Source organism: Equus przewalskii, chromosome 10, assembly GCF_037783145.1.
Source record: "Equus przewalskii isolate Varuska chromosome 10, EquPr2, whole genome shotgun sequence".
Classification (NCBI taxonomy): Eukaryota; Metazoa; Chordata; class Mammalia; order Perissodactyla; family Equidae; genus Equus; species Equus przewalskii.
Window position 1 is genome coordinate 7,223,654 of NC_091840.1, and position 22,770 is coordinate 7,246,423.

The window sequence follows — 22,770 nt, forward strand, 5'->3', positions numbered from 1 at the left end:
GAAGCCAGATGCCGTGTTATGAGCTGCCCTATGGAGAGGCCCATGTGGCAAGGAACTGAGGGAGGCATCTGACCAACAGCCAGAGCAGCCCTGAGTTCAATGGTCTGTGAGCAACTGAATCCTGCCAACAGCCACATGAACGAGCTTAGACGCGGATCCACCCTCAGCTGAGTCTTCAGATGCGGTTGCAGCCCCAGCCAACACTGACCACAGCCCCGTGAGAAACCTTAGGCAGAGGCATCTGCTGAACTGTGCTGAGATTACTGTGGGATGATATATGTTCATCGTTTTGAGCTAAGTTTTGGGGTTATTTGTTATGCAGCAGTAGATAACTATAACCTCGTGGGCTGCCTGAGAGCAGGAATGGGGTTTTACTCTGCCTCCTCAGGATCTAGCATAGCGATGGCACGCAGAAGGTGCGCAGAAACGTCGGTCACAGTGAGGTGAGTTGAAGTCACTGGTGAAGCCAGGGTTGTCCGGTCTGGGCATGAGGCGGAGATGGGTAGGGATGTTCACACGCCCCCATGTGAGGAATGTGCAAAGAAGGAGTTAACATCGTAGGTCTGTCTAGCTGAGTTCTTGCTCATCTCTGGGAAGCCTTGGAGCCACGCAGTGACTGTTGGCCAAAGTCAATGAACTAAACTCCCAGAATGTTCACATGACATCAATTATCTCATTTCTCCCTAACAACAGTCCTCTGAGGTGGGCACTATCATCCTCATGAAGAAGCTGGGAACTAGAGAGGTGCTCCAACGTGCCAAGCACGGTGGGGGGGGGGGGGGGCGTGCTCTCCGAAGGGCTGGCAGGCAGCCCGGTTGTTGCTGTTAAGCAGTCAAACAAAGGAGCTGGAACTGGCCTTAAGCTGCACTTGACGGTCTGGACTGAGGGATTTCAGTAAGATTCAAGAAATTACTGCATTTTTTTTTAACCTGACTGAACAAAACTGTGCAAAACTGCTGGCCAGAATCAAAGAGGGGAAGTCACATTGTGAAGAGCTGGTGAAAACTCTATTCCACTTAATAAGATAAGTTCTGGTTGTAGACCCTGGCTTCAAGAAACCAGACTCAGTAGCCAAGTGTGGCCATTCTGGAGAGCAATCTATCTAGTTAAGCACATGTTTATCCTGGGATCCAGCAATCCTGCTCTGGGGTGTACATCCCAGAGAAATTCCCATGCACATCTTAAGGGGCACACTAGGGGATATTTGTTATGGCACTGTTCATGGTGGCAGGCAGTCGGGGGTAACCTAGGTGTCCAACATGAGGGGACTGGCCAGTACACTCTGGCACCTGCTTTGGAATACAAGCTGAAGATGAAAACAACAAACTGTGAAAACACAGCAACATGGATGGGGCTCAAGAATCCGATGCTGAGTGAAAAAAGTAAAATCAGAATGAGATCCAAGGCATAAAGCCACTCACGTAAATTTAAATATATGTGTGCAAAGCAAGCACACGCATCTTATGATCACACAGATGCAGGGATATACGCTAAAGGCATTAGAAGGGCTGTCTTTGGGGGCAGGCGAGTGTGAACGGGGAACGGAACTGGAAGGACTAATAGAGAAGTGGCGAGAGAGAGGGGGTTTCCTGGCCCAATTAACTCAACCCAACAGGACCTGAGTAATCTCCAAAGACAAACAAAACAAAGCAAAAGTGGAGACAGAAAACCCGGAGAAGCACGTTGGGGCAGGTTTACGACCGAATGACATAACCCAGGTGCTATGGTGGCTCAGAGGCAGGCGGTCAACTCTGCCAGCGCCGGGTGGGGAAGGAAGGATTTATCTGCATCTTGGAGGATGCTGAGAGGGTCCAGGCATCTGGGGAAGGTGGGCGGGAGGCAGGAAGGGCGTTGTCAGAAGACAGTGTGTGTTGGCTTGCTGACTCGAGGGAGCCTCTCCTACTTGGGAAGTAGCAATAGTTTGGAATGGCTGGAGCACACAGTGTGAGCTGTGGAGGACGGAGAGAGGCTGGAGGACAGACAGAGCTCGGGCCCTGTGTGTCCTGCTAGAGTCTGGACTTGACCGGAACTAACGGGAGCTAACGAAGTTTCGAAAGCAGGGAAGCCACTGAATCAGATTTCAAAGCTTCCTCGTTTTCTTTCAAAACCTCCAGCAACTTCTGTGTTCATTACACACTCATGTCTGGATTTGAGACACGTTTGAGGACATTACCTCTCTCAGCTCCGGGGGCTCTGCTTCTGTGATCATGGCTTATTAGAGCTTTCTGTGGGTCCTTTCAAGAGTTGGACCAGCCCTGGGAAAATTCTCTGCTCAATCATTACTTTCTTAAAATTTTAACTCACAGTATTTGTCTCCACTGTTTTTTTGTTTTCACCTATTTTGCTATTTTTCAAAATGCATTTTTACCTAGTAATTTTATTTCATGGAAGTTTATCCTGAGTGCCTCTCCAGAGGTGTGTGGAGTTTTTTAAAAGGGAATGTTATAAGAGCAGTCATGGGCAACCTCAGGCTTGCTGTTGCTTCCTCCCTCCTTTGCTTGGGACTGCCCCTATTGGCAGGTTCTAATTTTTTTTGCTTCTAATTTGGGCATTGAGCTTTCCAAGTTTTCTCCTACTTTTGGGTCACCTACTGCCGAGCGAGGAGAGTGGGGAGAGGTCCAGATACCTGTCACTGGGAGGCGGCTCACTCGTGTCGTTCCATCTCCCCACCCAGCTCCTCTCACTACCTGCTGCTGATACCCCATCACTTCCTGACCGCCAGCCAGCCTCTTGACTGTCTGTGCTCATCTTTTAAAAAAAAACTTTATTGAGATATAGTTCGCATACCATGCAATGCACCCATTTAAAGTATGCGATTCAGTGGTTTTTAGCATATTCACAGATTCAGTCTTCGAGCATTTTCATCACCTTAAAAAGAAAACCTGGGGGGCTGGCCAAGTGGCCGAGTGGTTAAGTTAGTGCGCTCCACTGCAGGTGGCCCAGTGTTTCGTTGGTTCGAATCCTGGGAGCGGACATGGCACTGCTCGTCAAACCACGCTGAGGCGGCGTCCCACATGCCACAACTAGAAGGACCCACAACGAAGAATATACAACTATGTACTGGGGGGCTTTGGGGAGAAAAAAGGAAAAAAATAAAATCTTAAAAAAAAAAAAGAAAAGAAAACCTGGGGGCCAGCCCGGTGGTGTAGTGGCCAGGTTCACGTGTTCTGCTTCGGCAGCCCCAAGTTGGCAGGTTCGGATCCTGGGCATGGACCTACACATGGCTCATCAAGCCGTGCTGTGGCGGCGTCACACATACAAAATAGAAGAAGATGGGCACAGACGTTAGCTCAGGGACAATCTTCCTCAAGCAAAAAGAGGAAGATTGGCAACAGATGTTAGCTATCATCTATCCCTTCATCCCTCCCACCACTGCCCTGAGTCCTAAGCAACCACTGAACTGCTTCTGAATCTATAGATTTCCTTATTCTGGACTTTCACATGAATGGAATCTATAATCTGTGGTCTTTTGTAACTGGCTTCCTTCACTTAGCGTCATGTTTTCAAGGGTCATCCACGTTGTGGCATGTACCAGTACTTCATTTCTTTCTCGCTGAGTAATATTCCACTGTATGGGAAGACCACATCTTGTTTATTCATTCATCACTGATAGGCATGGCATTTGAATTGCTTCTACCATTTGGCTATCAGAGATAACGCTACCAAACATCTATGGGCCAAGTTTTGCTGGGACATATGTTTTCACTTCTCTTGGGTACTGTATATGGGGAAGAGTGGAATTGCTGGATCATATGGTAACTCCATGTTGAGTCATTTAAGAAATTGCCAGACTGTTTTCCAAAACGGCTATACCATTTTGCATTCCCGTGAGCAGTGTACGGATGTTCTGCTCTCTCCATATCTTTGTCAAGACTTGTTTTCTGACTTTTTGATTCTAGCCACCCTAGCGGGTGTGAAGTGGTATCTCACTGTGGTTTTGACTTGCATTTCTGTCATGACTAATGCTGTTGTCTGTGCTCATTTTTGGACTGCCCCAGCTTCCACTTCCTACCTTAGTGTGCTGGGGCAGACATGATAAGATGAGCCTTCTCTTCTAGGTGTTAAGCCTCTTCCTCCTGGCAGCTTCCCCGAAATGTACATGACTCAGGCACTTCTGATAGTCGATGGTGGGGACGGGCACATCAGAATGGGTCTAGGCAGCCGGTAGACCCTGGGATGGGAGTTTCCATATCCTATAAGCCATGCTGTGGATTGTGCAGCCTGCTGACCCCCAGTGGGGGGCATTGAGGCGCTGGGGATGGGGAACTGAATAGAACCATCAGGAGTCCAAGTGGGAGACAGATTGGGAAGTCCACAGTAGTTACTGGTAGTTAAAGCCGTGAGAATGGAGGGGAGATACCTGAGGGATAAGTAGAGAGGGCCAACGGCTGTTGCCAGGCTCGCAACATTTATAGATCGAGAAGAGAAGAAGGCAGCAAAGGAAATTAAGGAGGACAGTGAAGCCGGAGGAAAACCAGGAAAGTCTGAGAGCAAAGAAAGGAGCAAGTATCTAGAAGGAAGGACTGAACCAAATACTGCTGAGAGGTCAAGTAAGATGCGGAAAAAGAAGTTGCTTTTCAATTTGACTGGAAGGGAGGTTGTTGACTCTTTGTCAAGACAGCTGGGAAAGACTAAAGAGCGAACGAGTGATGCGGAAATGGAATCAGAATGTGTAGACAGTGTTTGACAAGAAGCTCTGAGAAGGAAAGCAGAGAGAAATGAAACAACAGCTGGAGACGGCTGGGGGCTAAAAGGAGTTATTTTACTAAAATGAGGAATCTTCCAGTACGCTGACAGGGTGAGCAGGAGGTGTGCTGGGACGTCTGCCCTGTTGTTCAGATCCCCACTAGACGTCTCCACGTGGACATCAGATGGGCATGGGGAGCTTACTATATCTACTGTGGCATTCTAGATTCCATCCTCACCCCAAAACCCTTCTCCCATCTTAGGAAGCGGCACCAGTTGTTCCGTCCCCCCAAAATTCATGCGTTGAACTTCTAACCCCCAGGACCTCAGAATGTGGCTGTATTTGGAGAGAGCATCTTTAAAGGGATGATTAAGTTAAAATGAGGTCTTCAGCGTGGGCCGCTATCCGATCTGACTCGTGGCCTTATAAGAGGAGATCAGGACACAGACACACACAGAGAGAAGACCACGTGAAGACACAGGGAGGAGATGGCCATCTACGAGCTGTGGACAGAGGCCTCAGAAGAAACCAACTCTGCTGACCCCTTGATCTCAGCCTTGCAGCCTGCAGAATTAGGAGAAAATTAACTTCTGCTGTTTCAGCCGCACAGTCCACGGTACTTTGTCACGGGAGCGCAAGCAAACTAATATAATTGACGCTCACCCAGTTTTGCCAGGACAACACCTGGGAGTCACTCTGATTCCTCCCCCTCTCCCACTCCACACATACTCCATCACAAATCCTGGTGGCGCCGCCTCCAAGAAGCCCTCAAGACTGTACACTTGGTCCAGCACTATTTCAAGCTACCACCATCGCTTCCCTGGATGACAGCAGAGCCTCCTGACTCGTCTCCTGCTTCGACTTTTTCCACGTCCGGTCCGTTCTCCATGCAGCAGAGTGATCATTTGAACATGTAAACCAGAGCACACACTGCCCCAGCGCTTCAGTGGTTTCCCATTGCTCTGGCTTAAGATTCAAACTGATTACCACCCTTTACAAGGCCCAGTTGAGCCTCTCCCTGCGGCTTGCCAGGCTGCAACTCACTGCTTCCTTGCTCTTCTTTGAGCAGATCAAAGGCTTTCTCCTCCGCCTGAAATGCTTTCCCTTAGCTCAGGGTTTCTCAGCCTTGGCACTGCTGACATTTGGGGCTGGATCATTCTTTGTGGTGAGGGCTGTCCTGCACCTTGTAGGTTGCTTAACAGCATCCTTGGCCTCTGCCCCCCGGATGACAGCAGTAAATCCCCCCTCCCCCCGATTGTGACAACCAAGAATGTCTCCAGATGTTGCTCAATGTCCCCTGGGGGGTGAAATCACCCCGGTTGAGACCCACTGCCCTAGCTCTTTAAATGCTGGCTCAGTCCCACCCTTCAGGTGTCAGCCTGAGCATCGCCTCCTCAGAGCTTTCCCCTGACCACCTGGGTTACTCCCAGTCCAGTCGTCCTGTTTAATTCCCCAGAGGAACCCTCGCGATCTCTATTTGTCTTGTTTTTGTATTTATTTACAACCAGCAGCTGGCTAGGTGGTGGATAAGGGCACAGACTCTGGAGGCAAGCTGCCTGGGCCTCCAGTTCCACCACCAACTAGCCATCAGGGCTTCAGCAGGTTGTGTGCCCTGTGTGTGCCTCAGTTTCCTCATCTGTAATGGGGGGGCAATCGACATTCTACCTTGCAGAGTTGTGTGGAGGATTAAGTGAGTGGACATATTTTTGGCAGTTAGGCCAGTGCCTGGCCTGTAACAAGAGCTACGTAGCTGCTGGCTGCCATTCTTCTCTGTCCTCTCCCTAGAATGGAAGCCCCTCGTATGGGGGACTCACCTTTCTCATTCATCCCTAAGTCCCCTGGTCCCGTGCTAGTGTGGCACGTGGTAGATGCTGAATAGATATTTGTTGACTGCAAGAATGAAGGAGCAAGTGGCAGGATGCTTACTCTGTGCCTTGGGGGCTGAAGATGTGACCAGTCTGTCTGGGCCCCCTCCTTTCCTGGCACCCCAAGCCCAGGGGCCCCTGCCCAGAGATGCAGCCTCTTTAGGCTGGTCAAGCACAGCCTCCTGACCCCAGGCCCTGTGTCTGGAAGTGGGCAGTGCTGGTGGCTCTAAGGAAACAAAGCCCAGAACACCAGGCCCTCCCCTTTGCCAGGTGTGGGCCTTGATGACATTTTCTGCCCTGGGTCCCGAGCAGGGGGACGTCCCCTCTGCCCTGGGAAGACACTCACACCAAGTCCTCAGGGCTGAGGGGGTCTGGGAGCCCCCCAGGACCCAGCCCCTGTGCTGACTTTGTCGTTTCTCTCCTCGGATGTCCAGGCTCCCCGCCCCGTGCCCACCTGGCCCTCCCCTCCTCTTCTCAGCCCTCAGTCCTCGGCTTCTTTGGGCGCTTCCTCCAGGACAGCGGCAGACAAAAGGGGGCTGGAAGGTCCAAGCTCCTCCAGCTATGTCCCTGAGAATCAGGGCACTTGCCCCACTTTTGGCAGAAATGTACTCTAAATCTCCATAAATTAGCTAATTCAGGAACATCCCTTTTTTTTTTTTTTTTTACATTAAATATATAGTTGCCTTCTTTTTTGTATCTTCTCTCTTTTTCAATTGTCTACAATTATCCCAGCTATATGAGAAGTAAACTTCAATCTGGCTAATTTCCCTTTTCTGTCATTCAGGGTGTCTCCTGGGCTCGGGGTGGTTTGGTGACAGCTGCACTGAGATAGCCCTAAGAGCAGGAAGTGAAAGTTCGGGAGAGAGAGGTGCAGGGAGTGAAGGAAGAGAAGCAGGTTGTTGTTGGCGATGGTGGTGGAGGTGGGGGTGTGGGTGGGGGTGGGGTGGAGGGTCAGCAGGAGGGGAGGGCTAGACTTCAGTCATGTTGAGGTGGAGGTGTCAGTGGAGGCAGGGGGGAGGTGTCGCCAGCGCATGGGCACAGCACGGCCAAGGGGGGTGGGGCTCGAGACACTAGGCAGGGAACCCCAGGTGTGGCTGGGGGAGCATGTGAGAGCTGCTGCTTACAGGGCCAGAGAATGTTCTCAGGTGGACGCTGCCTGCTTCCTCTGGGGCCATGTGGGGCTGCACCAGTGGAGCAGCAGGCTGGAACCCAGAAGAGAATGCCAACTTCTCTGGCCACCAAATGAGGTTGATGGGGGCCAGGCAGAAGCATCTGGGTCTCTAACTGGGCCAGGCTAGACTCAGCCCATACCTCTCTCTGGCCTGAGATCACTCTCTAGGTTGTTTGGACCCTGAAAAATCACTGCACCATCAACAGTGGCTCCCCCTGCCTTCAGGATGACCAGCCCGGGAGTATTTTCCTTTCAGGGCTCTGCTTCTAGCTACAGTGAGAATGACGGCTAGGGAGGGGCCCAGCCTTCAGACCAGAGGATGGCAACTCTTTGTCATTGTCAGAGAGTACACATTTCAGGCTTTGTGGGCCCTACAGTCTCTGTCACAAATACTCAACCCTGCCGTGGGAGCAGGAAAGCCACGTAGATGAGATGGAAATGACCGAGTGTAGCTGGGTCCCAAAACAACTTTTTTACTCACACTGAAATTTTAGTTTCCTGCAGTTTTCACGTGCCGTGAGATATTTTTGTTTTGACTTTTTCCAGTGATTTATAAATGTAAAAACCGTCCTCAGCTCATGGGCTGCACGAAAACAGGGGGTGGGCTGGAGGTGTGGTTTTGGTCTTGCATGCATCTCTTCCAAGGCCCTCCAAGTGTCATCATTTGCCAGCCTGTTTTTGTATTGATTTCTTTACCTGACCCTCCCAGGCCTGGGGAACGCTGACCTCGAATCTCACACCTCTACATAGTGCAACTTAGAGAGACTCTCACTCCTCAGGGCTCCAGAGGCCCAAGATACCTTGACGCCTCCCTCAGCCGTCAGTGAGGTTTGCCCTCACTCCACTCCGAGGAAGTGATGCTCCTTCATGGATCCCAGCTTTCAGCAGGGGGCTCTGCTCCAGGTCCCCATCTGGTATGGACCTGAGGCATCAGCTCTTGTCCCCAATGGGCTGTTTAAATGCCAGCCTCTCTCCCCCTAAAGCCATATCCACTTCTTATGGTCCCCAGTAGCTGTTTCGTATCAGATCCTGATCAAGGTCCTGGTTCCCGGTTCCCTTTGCATCTCTGGCACCTGGGGATTTCCTTGCCCGATCTTGACTTCAGTTATGGGTTGCATTTACACAGATTTTCTATGTTTGGGGCTAGGAGGGAGCCTGCATTGCCTCAGTCTACTGTCTTGCCTGGACGTTGTACTTTCTCATTGGATTATAATGAAATGTTACCAATGACAAATAAAAATGGCAAGTAATAGGATATATTGGAATATATGAGGAAGCCATTTGGTGTAAACCTAATTTGGCCTGACATTGTCTTTCCAAAAGGGCCTGACCGTGGCCGTTGAGCATGCATTGTATATCTGCTTTAGAGATTCCCTATGGCAAGAGCAAAGGCCCTTGAGATAAAGGTGCAACTTCCCTCCCCCTCCCAACGTTGGCATCTCCTTAAGGATTAAGCATCTTTCCTTAGGCTAGAAACTGATTGCTGCGCTCACCTGTGACCACCCAGCTCGAGACAATAGACTTGCCTCCTGCTATGCCCACCAAGAGAGCAGACCCACTACCTGCTGTGTCCATCAAGTGCTGTGCTGACAGGGCAATCTTGTGACTATTGTGGGAGGGACATTTCAATCATATGTGAAACACCCTGTTTGGAGGTATATAACCACTCTGTGCACCCCACTTCTTCGGTGCCCTTTCTTCCCAAAGGGCCGTGGTCCTCAGATTTCAGCTCAGAATAAACTCACCCAAATTTTCATTTACAGATTGGTTATGGATTATTTTTGTCAACACCACATTAGACATATTTCTATTTTTTTCAAACATCAGCATTTACCTTGCTCACTCCCATTTCCTTTATTTATGAACAACTCCAGGGATCAGATCAGAAAAAAAGGAAGAAGGAGAAAACAACATAAAAGCAGAGCCGAGGGGCCTGGAGATTTGTTTGTTCCTCTTGGTGGGAGAACGGTAGCCTCTGGCCACAGTCTATGCTGAAGAAATGACACAGGGGGACACAGTGTTGGGCCTACTGTCAGCTCTGCTCATTCTGGGTCCCCCAGGCAAGGGACCTGTGACAAAGGTGGGAGCAAGACTCACGTGCTTTGTTGTTCCATCTAGAGCTCAGCCTGGACACCGTATTTCATCAGATACGGTGGAAGAGGAAAGATACGAAGTTGTGCTCTTGCAGTTTGAAATGGCAGATGATCCAGTAGAGAGTTCTAAAGAGAGTAAAAGTTGGAGGCTATGGATGTCAACCCCTGGGGAAAGGGAAGAAAAAGTGGAAACTGATGGGGATAATCACTGGGATTATCTTTTCACATACCTGTACCTTAGAGAAGAAAATGCTTCTGATGTGTAAGTTGGATTGGAGGGAAGAGACCAGATGAAAAGCGATTTTAATGATCCAGGAATATTCTAAACATATTTACCATTTACTGAGCAGTTACTCTGTTCCAGGCACTGTGCCAAGCGCTTTACTTGTGTCGACAAAAATAATCCATAACCAATCTGTAAATGAAAATTTGGGTGAGTTTATCCTGAGCTGAAATCTGAGGACCATGGCCCGGGGCCTTTCTTCCCGAAGGAAGAAAGGGCACCAAGGAAGTGAGGTATATAGAGTGGTTTTATACCCCCATACAGGATGTTTCACATATGATTGAAATGTCCCTCTCACAATAGTCACAAGATTGCCCTGTCAGCACAGCGCTTGATGGACACAGCAGGTAGTGGGTCTGCTCTCTTGGCGGGTGTAGCAGGAGGCAAGTCTATTGTCTCAAGCTGGGCGGTCACAGGTGAGCGCAGCAATCAGTTCCTAGCCTAAGGAAAGATGCTTAATCCTTAAGGGAATGCCAATGTTGGGAGGGGGATGGAAGTTGCACCTTTATCTCAAGGGTCTTTGTTCTTGCCATAGGGAATCTCTAAAGCAGATATACAATGCATGGTCAACAGCCACGGTCAGGCCCTTTTGGAAAGACAAGCTCAGGCCAAATTAGGTTTACACAAAATGGCTTCCTCATATGCTCCAACATATCCTATTACTTGCCATTTTTATTTGTCACTTGTGTTCACTCATTTGTTTCCTATGAGATAAGAATGAGTACTATGTTCTATTTTATAGACAGGGAAACTGAGGATGAGAGTGATTTTGCAACGTGCCTAAGGGGATGTGGTTAGTAAATGATGGAGGTGGGATTTGAGTTTTGTGAGTCCAGAGTCTATGCTCTTAACCAACAGCCTTATCCTAAATTAGGTTAATAGTGTACGAGCAGGTGGAGCTTCCCCACAGGAAGTCAGAAAGTTGGATCTGGAGCCCAGGAGGGATATTATGTTAGAGGATGAGGCATGAGGTCATAGGCATGGAGGAAATGGTAGAGAGAGGTATGGGGAATCCTTTAGGTGGAGGCATTTTACGACCCCAAAGTAGGCAGCCAGAGAGGAGGGGCAGCTGATTGGGTCAAGGAAGGAGTCCCAGACGGGACCAAGAAGAGAAATTCAGGGGACAAAGGATCTTGTTGGTTGGCGGTTTCATATATTGGGATTGACTTTCATGAAGGCTCAGGTTGTGACCCACACGTTATATTGTCATTAAATGGAGGGAAAATCAGCATATTTCCCTGGAGGCTCCTAGCCGTGTCTTTGACGTATCTCTTGCCACTCTTCCCCTTTTTCTAAGTACGGCTTCAAAAGAGGAAGTAGCTAAGAGATTTAAAAGGAAGTGAGAAAAACAGAGAAAGTGTGAACAAGTAGAAGGTGGATGACCTGAGCTCTGCGGTAAGCACCTGGGTTCGAGCCAGGACCCGGATTTGCTGGGGACACCAGCCAAGGACAGGACCATGCGGCTGCTCCCAGCTCTGCTCCTTCTCTGCCTCCCAGGTGAGTGGGGCTGGGGCTTTGGGAACCTGGTATTGCAGGGGGCAGGACAGAAGGTGGAAGGTCTGTCCTGGATTCAAGCCAGAGGCAAAGCGTCCGCAGAAATGGGAAGGACATAGCCTTGTACACATTCAAACATTCATCTGCACATCCTACATCCACTTATTGAGCACCAACTGTGTGCCAGGACTGTTCCAGGTGCTGTAATTAAGAGCAACTTCTGCACTCATGGACTCATAGTTGAGGGAGTCAAGTAGTTACAATAACAGTGTGGAATTTTCTATAGAAGAGATTCATCCACATGGTGATGAGAATGCGCAGCAGGGGCCCCTAACTCTGCTCTTGGAAGGATGCAAGTCCTCACTGAGGCTTCTCTGGAAGTCGGTCTTGAAGGATGAATGAGTTGGCTGAGTGGAAAATGGGAACAGCTTACACAAAAGTGCGGTGATGCAAAAGATCATGGAAAGTTCAGGAATTAGCAATAGTTCTGTTTTGCCAGAGCTGAGTTTAAAAGGGTTGGAAAAGTTTGTTAGAAGGAATTAATGAAGAGTTTAAATGCCAGCCTCAGGAGCCACCTTAAATCCTTCCTGGACCAGGTATGGTGGAGGTAATTAAATAAAATTGTCCCTCAAAGGTTGGACTTTCAGAAGAGAAGCTCTTACAAAAGAAATTCAAAATGCACAAGAGCACATTTTTCTCTAGGGAGTAAGTTTAGGATAAATTAGAGGGTATTCTTCATGTTTGTAGAATAATTTTTGTATTGGGTTCCCTCACAAGACATAGAACCACCCAACATAATGACAGACTCTTCCAGAAAAGTGGATGAAAGAGGCAGAGATTTAAAGGAAGAAGACCAGTTGGCTGACACTGACCAAAACGCAGTTTTCTTATCAGTAAAATGTGAGTGAACTAGATGGTCTGCGAGTTCTCCTAAGGGCCTCATAACCACAAGCTTAGACTCAGACAGACATTGAAAAGAGACGCATCTCGTTACACACAGGAGGTGCTCAAAATGTCTTAAATGATGATGATGATGATAATGGGCATTTTGCAAATCACCATCATCAAGGAAATGGGCAGTGGTGGCTGGAACCAGCTTGCCCGTGTTTTCCCGACTCTACGTTCAGTGAGAGCATGTTGTGAGCCTGAAATCAGCCACGTGAGAGTACTGACACCATGGAAACTGTCAGATACTACAAATCATGACTTCTGCTTCACTTTCCCCCAGAGAATTGGTTTACTTACATATCACTGCTTGTTTCAATCTGCTTGCTTAAATCTGATAAAATTACCTAAATTCCATAGCCGGGGTACAGTTAAACCGAGGGTGGAAGTTTCTTCTCACTCTTTCATGTGGAACTGGCTGACCACTCCAGCCTCAGAGGTTCACCTTTCCATCCAGGGTAGCTTTGCGGCTGGGCTTCCCCCTGGGTTCTGATTCAAAATTAGAAGTTACTTGTAAAGACTTAAATTTCAGTTCTTTTTCATCCTTGCCCCAGGCTCAACTCTCTCCCATCTTTCCCAGGATTCTCCTCCACCCACTGCACCCATTCAGGGTGGTAGACGCTGTTTGGAAAAACGTGACCACTTTACATTTATGGAGGTGACCCAAGAGGGTTGTATTGCTAGCCTGAGAATGGGGAATGAGAAAGGGATGAGAATAAAGAGGGATGGTAAGGACAATTCCAGAGATGAAAGAAGTGAATTCTGATATAAAATAAGCAAAAATAGAGCTCCTGTTTATTATGCATTTTACAATCTACAAACACTTTCAAATCCATGACGCAATTTAACCCTCTGAGCGCCTTTGTGACCTAGGCAGCACAGACAGCATTATCCTCATTTTACAGACAAGATGCTGAACAGACTAGCCCATGACATATCAACCAAGAGAAAGAACTGCAAATGCTGTCCAGATCCGCCTCCTCCCCCAGTTCTTTCCACCGGCCTCTGGGCTGTCTAGAATAAAGCTGAGCTGGTAATATTCACAGAACTATTCAGGTGCTTTCGGCTGATCACTCTGCTACATTATCTGGTATTTCCATTCTGAACTGATTGCTCTCCTCCATTCACTAGCTCCCAAGAACTTCAAGCAACCAGCAAGCACTTTTATTTTTTTAAAAATGCACACACGTATTTATATAATCCCACAAGTCATTTCCAGAAAAATGCCAGATTTTGTTAAGACCTGCTAACCTTGCATTCAGGCAACATTCCAGCAGGACACAGAGTCCTCTTGGAATTAGTAGAAGCTTCTTGTTTCTCAGCTGCAAGTGCCCAGGACTGGATTGGTCATGGCTCATGACCCTTTCTCATCATTGGTCCATGCAAGGCCTCTGTTATTTTAATTATATGTAATTTAACAAACACCTGTGAACTCACTGGCCAACCCATGAGCTGGAATGCTACCAATAGCTTAGATCTCCCTGCTCCTTTACAATCCGATCTTGCTTCCTCTTTCCAACGCCAGTAACTTGGGGTCATTTGTCAACACTTTGCATAAATATTTGCTGTTGTCACATTTGTGCGTTGAATGGAAAATCAGGCCATGGAACCGTAAGCCACATTCTAAATCCGAGGGTCTTCCACCATTTCTGCTCATTCCCAGGGCTTATGCTTCCACAGCCATTGCAAGCTCAGCCCTTTCACTGTTTTCACATACACACACGCATGTGTTTTCACAGACACATACACGTTCAAGTTCAAGCCAAATATTTAATAACTTTTTGAAGATTTATCAAGATTTGAGGGGCTCTGCTGAGGCCCATCACACAATACACGGACTTCCCCCAACTGCAGCCTTTCTCCCTCCCTGTCTCTCCTTCTGTGTCAACTTCTTGCCTTTGCCTTCCAATCCTAACCCCCAGGTCCTGCCAGCTCCAAAACCATCCCACTCAGCCATAGAGAGCGTGATCTCACGTAACCCCTTTTTCCTCTGAACACATGGCGTCACTTGGCACCCAGGCCCTGAGGACTATGATGGGAGAGGGGTCAGCTCATGCCCCAAACTTGTGTCAAGGAGCCTATCTGGGGTTCCTTTGGGGATCAGCCTTTCTTCCCAGGAATATGTTGACCCTCCCTAGGGAGCAATTAGATGAGGGACAGAGATTTATTTTTCCTCCCTTGAGAACACTGGAGAGCAGAGTAAACAAGAAGTTGTCCTCTTAAAAAATAAGTTTGAGTTGCAGAAAACCCGGAATGCACAGGCTTCACTCCAAAGGGAAGTGTGTTCATCCATGACCCAATCATGTGACTGGCAGAGGCTGCAGGGCTAAGGACAGGGCAGGACAGCCAGCTCTCTGCTCCCACTTCCAAGGGGTGGAGTTCCCATGGTGTTATTCAGTGTTTTTTGGCTCACAGGCCACAGGTCTCTACTCGTCCTGCTGACTGCAGTCTCCAGACCCTCTGGCTTGGGTCCTAAGCTCAGATGGACCCCATCCCCAAGCCCAGTACCATCCATGCCTCCCTGGAGACTTTCTCCTTGGGCTTGAGGCAGACGGCTGCTGATGGGGTCCATCAGGATAGACTCCTGAGATATGACTTGTGTTTTCCAGGCTGTTTGTCCCTGACAGGCCCCAGCTATGTGATGGGCACCACGGGGGGCTCTCTGAGCGTGCAGTGTCACTACGAGGAGATGTACAAGGGATATAACAAATACTGGTGCCGAGGACAGTATGACACAGCATGTAACATAATTGTGGAAACCAAAGGAGAAGAGAGAGAAGAGAGGAATGGCCGTGTGTCCATCAGAGACTGTGCTGATAAGCTCACCTTCACAGTGACCATGGAGAACCTCAACGCAGATGATGCTGGAACTTACTGGTGTAGGATTCAGACGGTATGGATCCTGGACGCGTGGTCATATGACCCTTCAGTCCAGGTTAAGGTGTTTGTTTTCCCAGGTAAGAGCTCCCTTCGCCCCAGCAGCAGAGCTTATGGGATATGACTGGATGTGGGGACGAGGATGAGTGCTATACTGAAGAGTGTCTCTGGGTCTTGTCTTGTCCTCAGAGTCAGTGGTGTTGGGAAGAGCCTATGATGTGGGCAGAGAGAGTGGTGGCTGATCCTTCAGCCTAGGGATGGGTTGAGGGGCAGAGCTCAAGGCATTCTCTCATAGAGCGTGGGCCTCCCCCCATCGCCTGGGAGGCCCCTCCATGCTGAGCCAAGGCTATTTCCACCATGCCTTTCAGAAATCTTTACCAAAGGAAATAAACTCTTCATACATACATCTTCAGCTCGCTCATGGAAAACTCCCTCTACCGTGTTGTCCTGAAGTCGGCCTCACTCATCTTGTTTCAAGAGGTAGGCTTCTTGAGTGGAAGCTGCTCTTTCTCCTGCTCCCCATATGCTATAGCGCCGTGAAGCCATGTCCACATTCTCCAGCTCCCCATCACAGCTTCCGACTTTTTACTTCCCCATCTACTTTTTAAAACATTTGTGTCACATGGCCACATCCACCCTCTGCCCCTCCTCTCCACTGGCTTCTCGGTTACTCCTCAACGTTCAGTGGGATACGGCTTCTCCACCTCAACCCCGTCACCATCTTGGGAGGTTTGAATGAATAACTTGTCAAACGTCCTTGTCTCAGGTTCCATGACCTTCTCACCTTTAGTGGCCTGCATTTCCACTCTCTTTCAGAATTCCACTCCATGGCAACATCGCAAATCTTACTGTCACTCTCAACTGTTCCATATGTCCAAAGCCCCACACTCAAACATTCTACTTTCTGTGTGTCAGCTCTCCTATACCCTCAGTCCCACCATTCCTGTTCTCAGCCTCACCAATACCTTCAGTCCTACGATCCTTCTCTCTACTCTCCCCCAATTTATTGCTTACCCTGCCCCTTCCTTGACCTCACTTCCTTCCTAAGCCAGTGCCAACTCTCATGATAAACTATATTTTCATCTCTTACCAGTACCCTCAGCTCCCATTCACCGTTTCACTCTCCACCTTTCCAAACCCTCATGCCTGGATCCATCCTAAAATTAGGGTGACCAACCACTGAGTTTGCCCTGGACTGAGAGATTTCTTGAGACATGGGGCTTTCAATACCTAAACTGAAAAGTCTCAGGAAAACGAGGGCAAGCTTGTCACCCTTCCTAGCATCTATTGGCTCCAATACTGCTGGACAAAAGTCACAGGTGGCACCTGTGGTGTCAATAGAAGTTCATGGTTTCTGATATCACCCTCCCATTCTGCTACCTTAAGAGCACACAGGATAGCAGACTTGAACTTTTTCAATTTCTTGCCTTCTCCACATACAAACTTCCATGCAGCCTAACTCATTCTTCCCTCTTTCCCTTTTAGTTGAGGATAAAGCTTCCCTTCTCCTGTTCAAGAGAAATCATCCTGAGGCTGGCTTCTCACCCTGTGGCTCTTTGGCTCCCACCCCTTGAGCCAAGTTCCCTCTTTGCTCATCCAATCCTTCCTCCATCAATTATCCACACTCTCTCTTGTCCTTAGCCTCTTCCTCATCACTGCTTTTCACCTCAGCTATAAACATGCTCATGTCTCTTATGTCTTAAGAATGTCTGCGTTCTCCTCTAGGTGCCACCATTTCTCATTTCTCTCCTTCCTGCTTGCCTGAAAGGTAGGTGAGGTACACTTCCTCTTCTGTGGTCCTACTGTACCTGGTGGAGTTCTGCTCCAGTGCCCACCACTTTCTATTGAAGTGAATCAACATGTTTAGGTGTATCTGCCCCTCCATAAGGGCCGGGATGGTGCCACATCCATCAACTAACCCCCAACAGCAAGACATCGAAGGCTGTTGTTGGGTGAAACTTAGCCTATGTTGGGTGCTCTGTGAAGGGCTGAGCCTCTGGGGCTATTGCTTTTTTTTAGGAGAGCATGAGGTTGGGGTGGAACAGGGGTGGGGATACAGGTTATGTCAACAGTCTGGACCCTGAGGTCTTTGGGACAAGCTGAGTGACAACCTATTCCCTCTCCAGTGGTGAGTGAAAGTGGCCTTAAATAGCCTCTGTCTGAAGGGTGCTCTGGGTCCCCTTCCACCATCTCTATGAAGCTTCTGGGCCACAGGCAGAGCCATCTTCTCTAGACCCCTCCCTGCTCCTCCTCCCTTCAGGGCTTCTCATCAGGGTGGGATAGCCTCTGAAAGACCCCTGCTCTCACCGCAGGGAGAGTCTGACTCGGGATGGAAGGAACACCTGGTACTTATTAGAGGTGACTCTTATGACCAGTTCTGGAAAAGTCTCATTTTGTCTCTGAGGGGCTTGCTCCATCCAGCAGGTGGCCTGGGTCTAGCTTCCGAGTATCTTTTGAGTCCCCTCTGTGAGGAGATGATTGTGTGTCACATGAGATCCAAACAGGTGCTCAGTGCCTGGCCGGGGAGAGAGCAGCTCCTCATGTATGATTTTATCTCCAGCGTCAAGTACAACCACAGGGAGGACCACACGTCCAGCTGCACCTGCACCAGTGGTGAACACCAGGCAGAACGTCAGCACTGGGGAGGTGCTGACCCACAGCTCAGGGTGAGGACCCACAGCCTGGGGACCATGGAGGAGGAGGGTTCGGCAGCCTTATGGGACCTTGGAGTTGGGGCTGGCAACATCATGACCTTTTTACCTCACTGTCTGCTGTGTTTTCCTCCAAATCTGGTCCTGACAGATCTCTGGGGCAGCATGGGGTTTCTGAATGGAAAATATCACTTGTTCTGTGAACACTCTCGTGGGGCAGCTGCACGGACACAGGTGGAGCCTGGTTTCAGAAGGATGTGCAGCCCCTCCTCCCATTCCCAGACCTCCCCCCTCCTTCCCTACCTGGTTCTGCATTGGGGTCCTGGTTCGGTGGTCCCTAACCTGGGCTCACTTCCAAAAGTCTTTGCTCTACCAGAGATCCTGCTCCTAGGGGCTGCTCAGGGGTCTGTGGGGAGATAGGCCGGCTCCAGGCTGAAGTTTGGGTCCATTCTCCTCCTCCCAAAGATACCCAGAAAGGGCTGTGATGCTGCAGCCAGACCCTGAAGGGACGGGGATGAAAGACATGGCTTTAAAGTGTGGGTGAGGATTGGGGTTTCAAGAAGTCAGTTTGCAAAGGAGAAACTGTAAAGGGAAAGGGACAGAGAGAGTGAGCTTGGGAGCACACTTCTGGAAGGGAGTGCTCCTGGGTCCCTCTTCCCTCTTCGCTCCATCGTGTCTCCTTTACGGGAGTCCCAAGGGCAGTTCTTGATCACGGGAGGGGAGGTGACAGGGGCCCCATAGGGGCTGCTCTAGCGTGTGTCCCTTCTGGGTTTGATCCTGAGTTATTTGGACCCTGGAGTCAGGGCACAGGGAGAGGTGTTGGAGAGAAGAGTCCCCCTGAGGAGGCAGCTCATTGCCTGTCACCGTGTCCTCTACAGGTCCCCACTCAGCAACATCCACTTCCTGCTCCTGGTCTTCCTGAAGCTGCCCCTGTTCCTGAGCATGCTTGCTGCTGTCCTCTGGGTGAACAGACCTCAGAGGGGCCCCGGAGGGAGACAGAGTCAGCCTGCCCAGGGGAATCCACCAGGCAGTGCGCCATCCTTAGGAACACTGTGTCCAGCAATATAGCCCTTCAGACTGGACTAGGGAGACCTTTGGACTCTGGACTCCAGGGCAGGGGAACAGCAGTGCCTGGATTCTGGGGGGACTCAGGTCTTCTAGGGTATTGTTCGTGTGACTTCAGGGAGAGTTCTGGATCTCGGAGGACACTCTATGAGTCCTCAGGTGCAGGAGGAATGAGTCTCCCAGGCTCCTGCCTGGGGCCCTCCTTTCTTCTCCCCAGATCCCCTTGCTCTCTGCCCACCTCCCAAAGGCAAGAATTCTCTAGAAATTGCATGCTCAGAAGCCTGTCCCTTTACTCTTCTCCTTGGCACAAAAGCTTCTCAGCTTAGTGTCCTCCAGGGCAGTAACCAGCTCCTTCCTGCAGGCGGGAGGCTCCCTGAGGACATGCCTCTCACAGCTTTAGTTCCTGGGCTCACAGGACGCTATCCCCTCCTCTGGGACAATCCCAGGGGGGTGTGGTCCTGGCGGAGCATGCTCACACAAGTGCCCGCTGTCCTTTGTGCTCAGGGTTCTCTGCCAATGCCAATGCCTCTTGGGTCTCACTGACCTTCAATCCCCCTTGTGTTTCTGTGACCAGGGAGTGTGTGGCTGGGCTCAGAGCATCTCTGCCTGGGACACCCATGGCAGAGTAGCTTCAAGTTAAAGTTCTGGGTCCAGTTGGAACAGTAGTAGGAGCAGGAGGCAGTGAGTGCCCCTAATATCACTCTTGGAATTCTCCAACCTGAGGGTCTCCTGTGCACAGCTCTGATGGAGAGTACAGATTTACCTACTTTAGGAGAAGTCCGGCTGAGGCCACCTGTTGACAGTTAACACTTTCCATGGGAGATACAGGCATAGTTTTCCAAAGACAGGGTGCAGGAAGCAGAGGTGAGGAGATACTTCACCACACTGGGATGGCACGATGCCACAGCCACCACTTGGCATCTCTAGCCCAGGAAAGGGCTCAGTTGGTTCTTGAACACTTGTCAATTGCTTCCTGCCTGAAGTTTGCAGGTGGAGTTGCACAGTCTGTCACAAGCAGAGTCACCAACTCCGCTCAACTCCCTGTGTCTAGACCAGCCCTCTCCTCTCCACCAAGCTCAAGCCTGCCCTGAGCTAGTGATGCCAGTTTCCAGAAAACACTGAGAGCTCCTCTGAGTGCTGAGTTCTCAGGTGCCACACTCGGAACCTGAGCCCTGATGTGGCTACCACAAGCGCAGAGTCATTTATGGTTCCTCAAGGAGAGCTGAGGCTGACCTGGGACTCAGCTGAAGGAGAAATTCAACTTAATGAGGCACATATTAATCATATCAATAAAACATACACAGGGAAATATAGGAAACATAGCGATGGGTAAGAGAGAAGCTTGTGATACACCTTATAAAAAAGACAAGCTCACAAATCAGCATAGTATAGACAGGACTGGTAAGCGCCACAGGAGAGCCATAGGCAAGATGTTTCATGAGGGAAAACTTGTCAGATTGAGAAAGAAGATGACATTTGAGAATGATGTTAAAGGAGGTGTAGGATTTCAGCGGAGTGTGGGTGAAGGGGAGCAGGGAGTATGGAGACATATTCAGAGGAACAGCATAAGTGAAAGCAGAGAGGGAGGAAATAATCACAGTTGTCTCTCATAGAGGGTCTATCGGCAAATGGAATGTGGTATTCACATAAGTTTCTCATGGTGGAGGTGTGTCTAAGATTCCAATGAAGTGATTTTTTTGTGTGTGTGGCAGTGCAGACGGAGCTAATCTAGGAGAACTAACGTGGGGGCAGGTTGTGGAGGCTTGAGACCCAACTCTTACTTACACATTGATTGTAGACCCTTGGATGGATTTGAGCAGGTCAAAATGGGGATCAGATGTGTGTTTTAGGAAGGCTTATCTAGCAGATGTATAGGGTAGTCTGAAAGGAAAATTCTGGGCGTCTGGAGGTCTCAAGCCTGGAAGACCTGAAAAGTGGAGGAACACTGACGCAAATGGGAAAGTCAGGGGCAGACTTGGGTGATGCAGAGCTTGGTTTCCTCTGTGTGACTGGGATAACCAGGCAGAAAGTTCTAGCAGGAAGCTGGAGATGTATGTTAGCAGAGTATTGATGCCAGAGAGATGTATGGAGAAGTTAATTGGAGTCCAGGGAGAATGAAATCTTCAAGGGAAGATTTCAGAACCAAGAACAGAGTCTCTGGCGCACCTGTAGTTAGGGAGAAAGGGTAGAGAGAAGAGACAATGAACAAGGTACTGGAGAAGGAACAAACAGGTGGAAAGTGAGAAGCCAAGGGCTGTGAAAGGGAGAGAGCAGAGCCAGAAAGGTAGAGGTGGGTCAGGAATGAGAAGAGGCCATTGAAATTATCACTCACAAGATCACTGGTTAAGTACAGGTGAGCAGGTCAACAGAGCTGCGGGAGCAGAAACCAGATAGGAAAAGTTAAGAAAGAGTAACTAGATAGTGAGGATGGGTGAGAGCAGATGCAGGAGAAAGAGACAGCAGATTCCCCTTCCTTCCTTCCATTTTTCCTTTCTTTACTCATTCATTCAACAAACTTTTATTGTGTGTCTATGGTGCATTGTTCTGGGCATGAAGATAAAGTTTTAAACAACGCAGATTCCCCACTCCAAAAAAAGGGAAGGTTGAGAAACAGACTCACAATTTCAATGTTTATTTTCCACCTGTATATCTTCCTTTGTGAAATGCTTGTTCACGGCTTTTGCCTAATTTTCTAATTGAAAAAAGTTTTTTATACTGTCGAAATTTGGGAGTTCTTTATATATTCTAGATGCTATTTCTTTGTTGGATACGTGGTTTGCATAGTTTCTCAGACTATGGCTTGCCTTTTCATCCTCCTCACAGGGTCTTTCATAATGCAAACACATTTTAATTTTGATGAAGTACAATTTGTTAATTTTTTCTTTTGAGGGTTGTGCTTTTGGCATCATGTTTGAGAACTTTTCACATAGCCCTAGATCCCTAGTATTTATTCCTATGTTTTCTTCTAAAGTTTTTACCATTTTTATATTTTACATTTAAATTTGTGGACCACAATCCATTTTGAATTATTTTTTTTGTATGCTAAGAATTAGTGGTTTTTTTTCCACCTGTGGATGTACAATTGTCTCAGCACCAATTGCTAAAAAGACTATCCTTTGTCTATTTAATTGCTTTTGGTCCTTTGTCAAAAATCAGTTGGGCGTATCTGTGTTGGAAGATGTATAGACAGGTTAGTTGGAGCCCAGGGAGAGGCGAAATCTTTAAGGGAAGAGTTCAGAACCAAGGACAGTGGCTTTGAAGCCCTTACAGTTAGGAACCGAGGGTTTTGGGTTCTCTGTTTTCTTCCATCAATCTGTGTGTCTACTCCTCCTCTAATATCACACTGTCTTGATTACCATAGCTATATAAGTAAGTCTAACATTAGGTAGAGTAAATATTCCCTCTTCATTCTTTTTCAAAGTTGTTTTAGGTATTCTAGTTCTTTTGCCTTTGTACATAAATTTTATTTTATTATTTTATTTCGTGTGTGTGTGTGTGAGGAAGATTGTCACTGAGCTAACATCTGAGCTGATCTTCCTTTATTTTATGTGGGATGCCACCACAGTGTGGCTTGACGAGCAGTGCAAGGTCTGCACCCAGGATCCAAACCTGAGAACCCAGGGCCACTGAAGCAGAGTG

General features: G+C 48.7%; 1 protein-coding gene across 1 annotated transcript; it reads left to right on the top strand.

Annotated features, from left to right (window-relative positions):
• The first annotated feature begins 11,452 nt into the window (after positions 1 to 11,452).
• On the top strand, positions 11,453 to 21,851 carry CD300E (CD300e molecule). The gene is made up of 4 exons (XM_070560063.1): positions 11,453 to 11,596; positions 15,148 to 15,495; positions 17,976 to 18,081; positions 18,945 to 21,851. The coding sequence occupies exons 1-4, from the start codon at positions 11,557 to 11,559 to the stop codon at positions 19,132 to 19,134; spliced, it is 684 nt and encodes a 227-aa protein (XP_070416164.1). The 5' UTR covers positions 11,453 to 11,556; the 3' UTR covers positions 19,135 to 21,851.
• The last annotated feature ends 919 nt before the right edge of the window (positions 21,852 to 22,770 follow it).

Excerpts from the sequence above, each read along its gene's own strand:
- CD300E (XM_070560063.1), top strand. The coding sequence starts at position 11,557 with ATGCGGCTGCTCCCAGCTCTGCTCCTTCTCTGCCTCCCAG. Across the intron at positions 11,597-15,147 it reads GCTCCTTCTCTGCCTCCCAG|GCTGTTTGTCCCTGACAGGC; the intron begins GTGAGTGGGGCT and ends TGTGTTTTCCAG. Across the intron at positions 18,082-18,944 it reads GTGCTGACCCACAGCTCAGG|GTCCCCACTCAGCAACATCC; the intron begins GTGAGGACCCAC and ends TGTCCTCTACAG.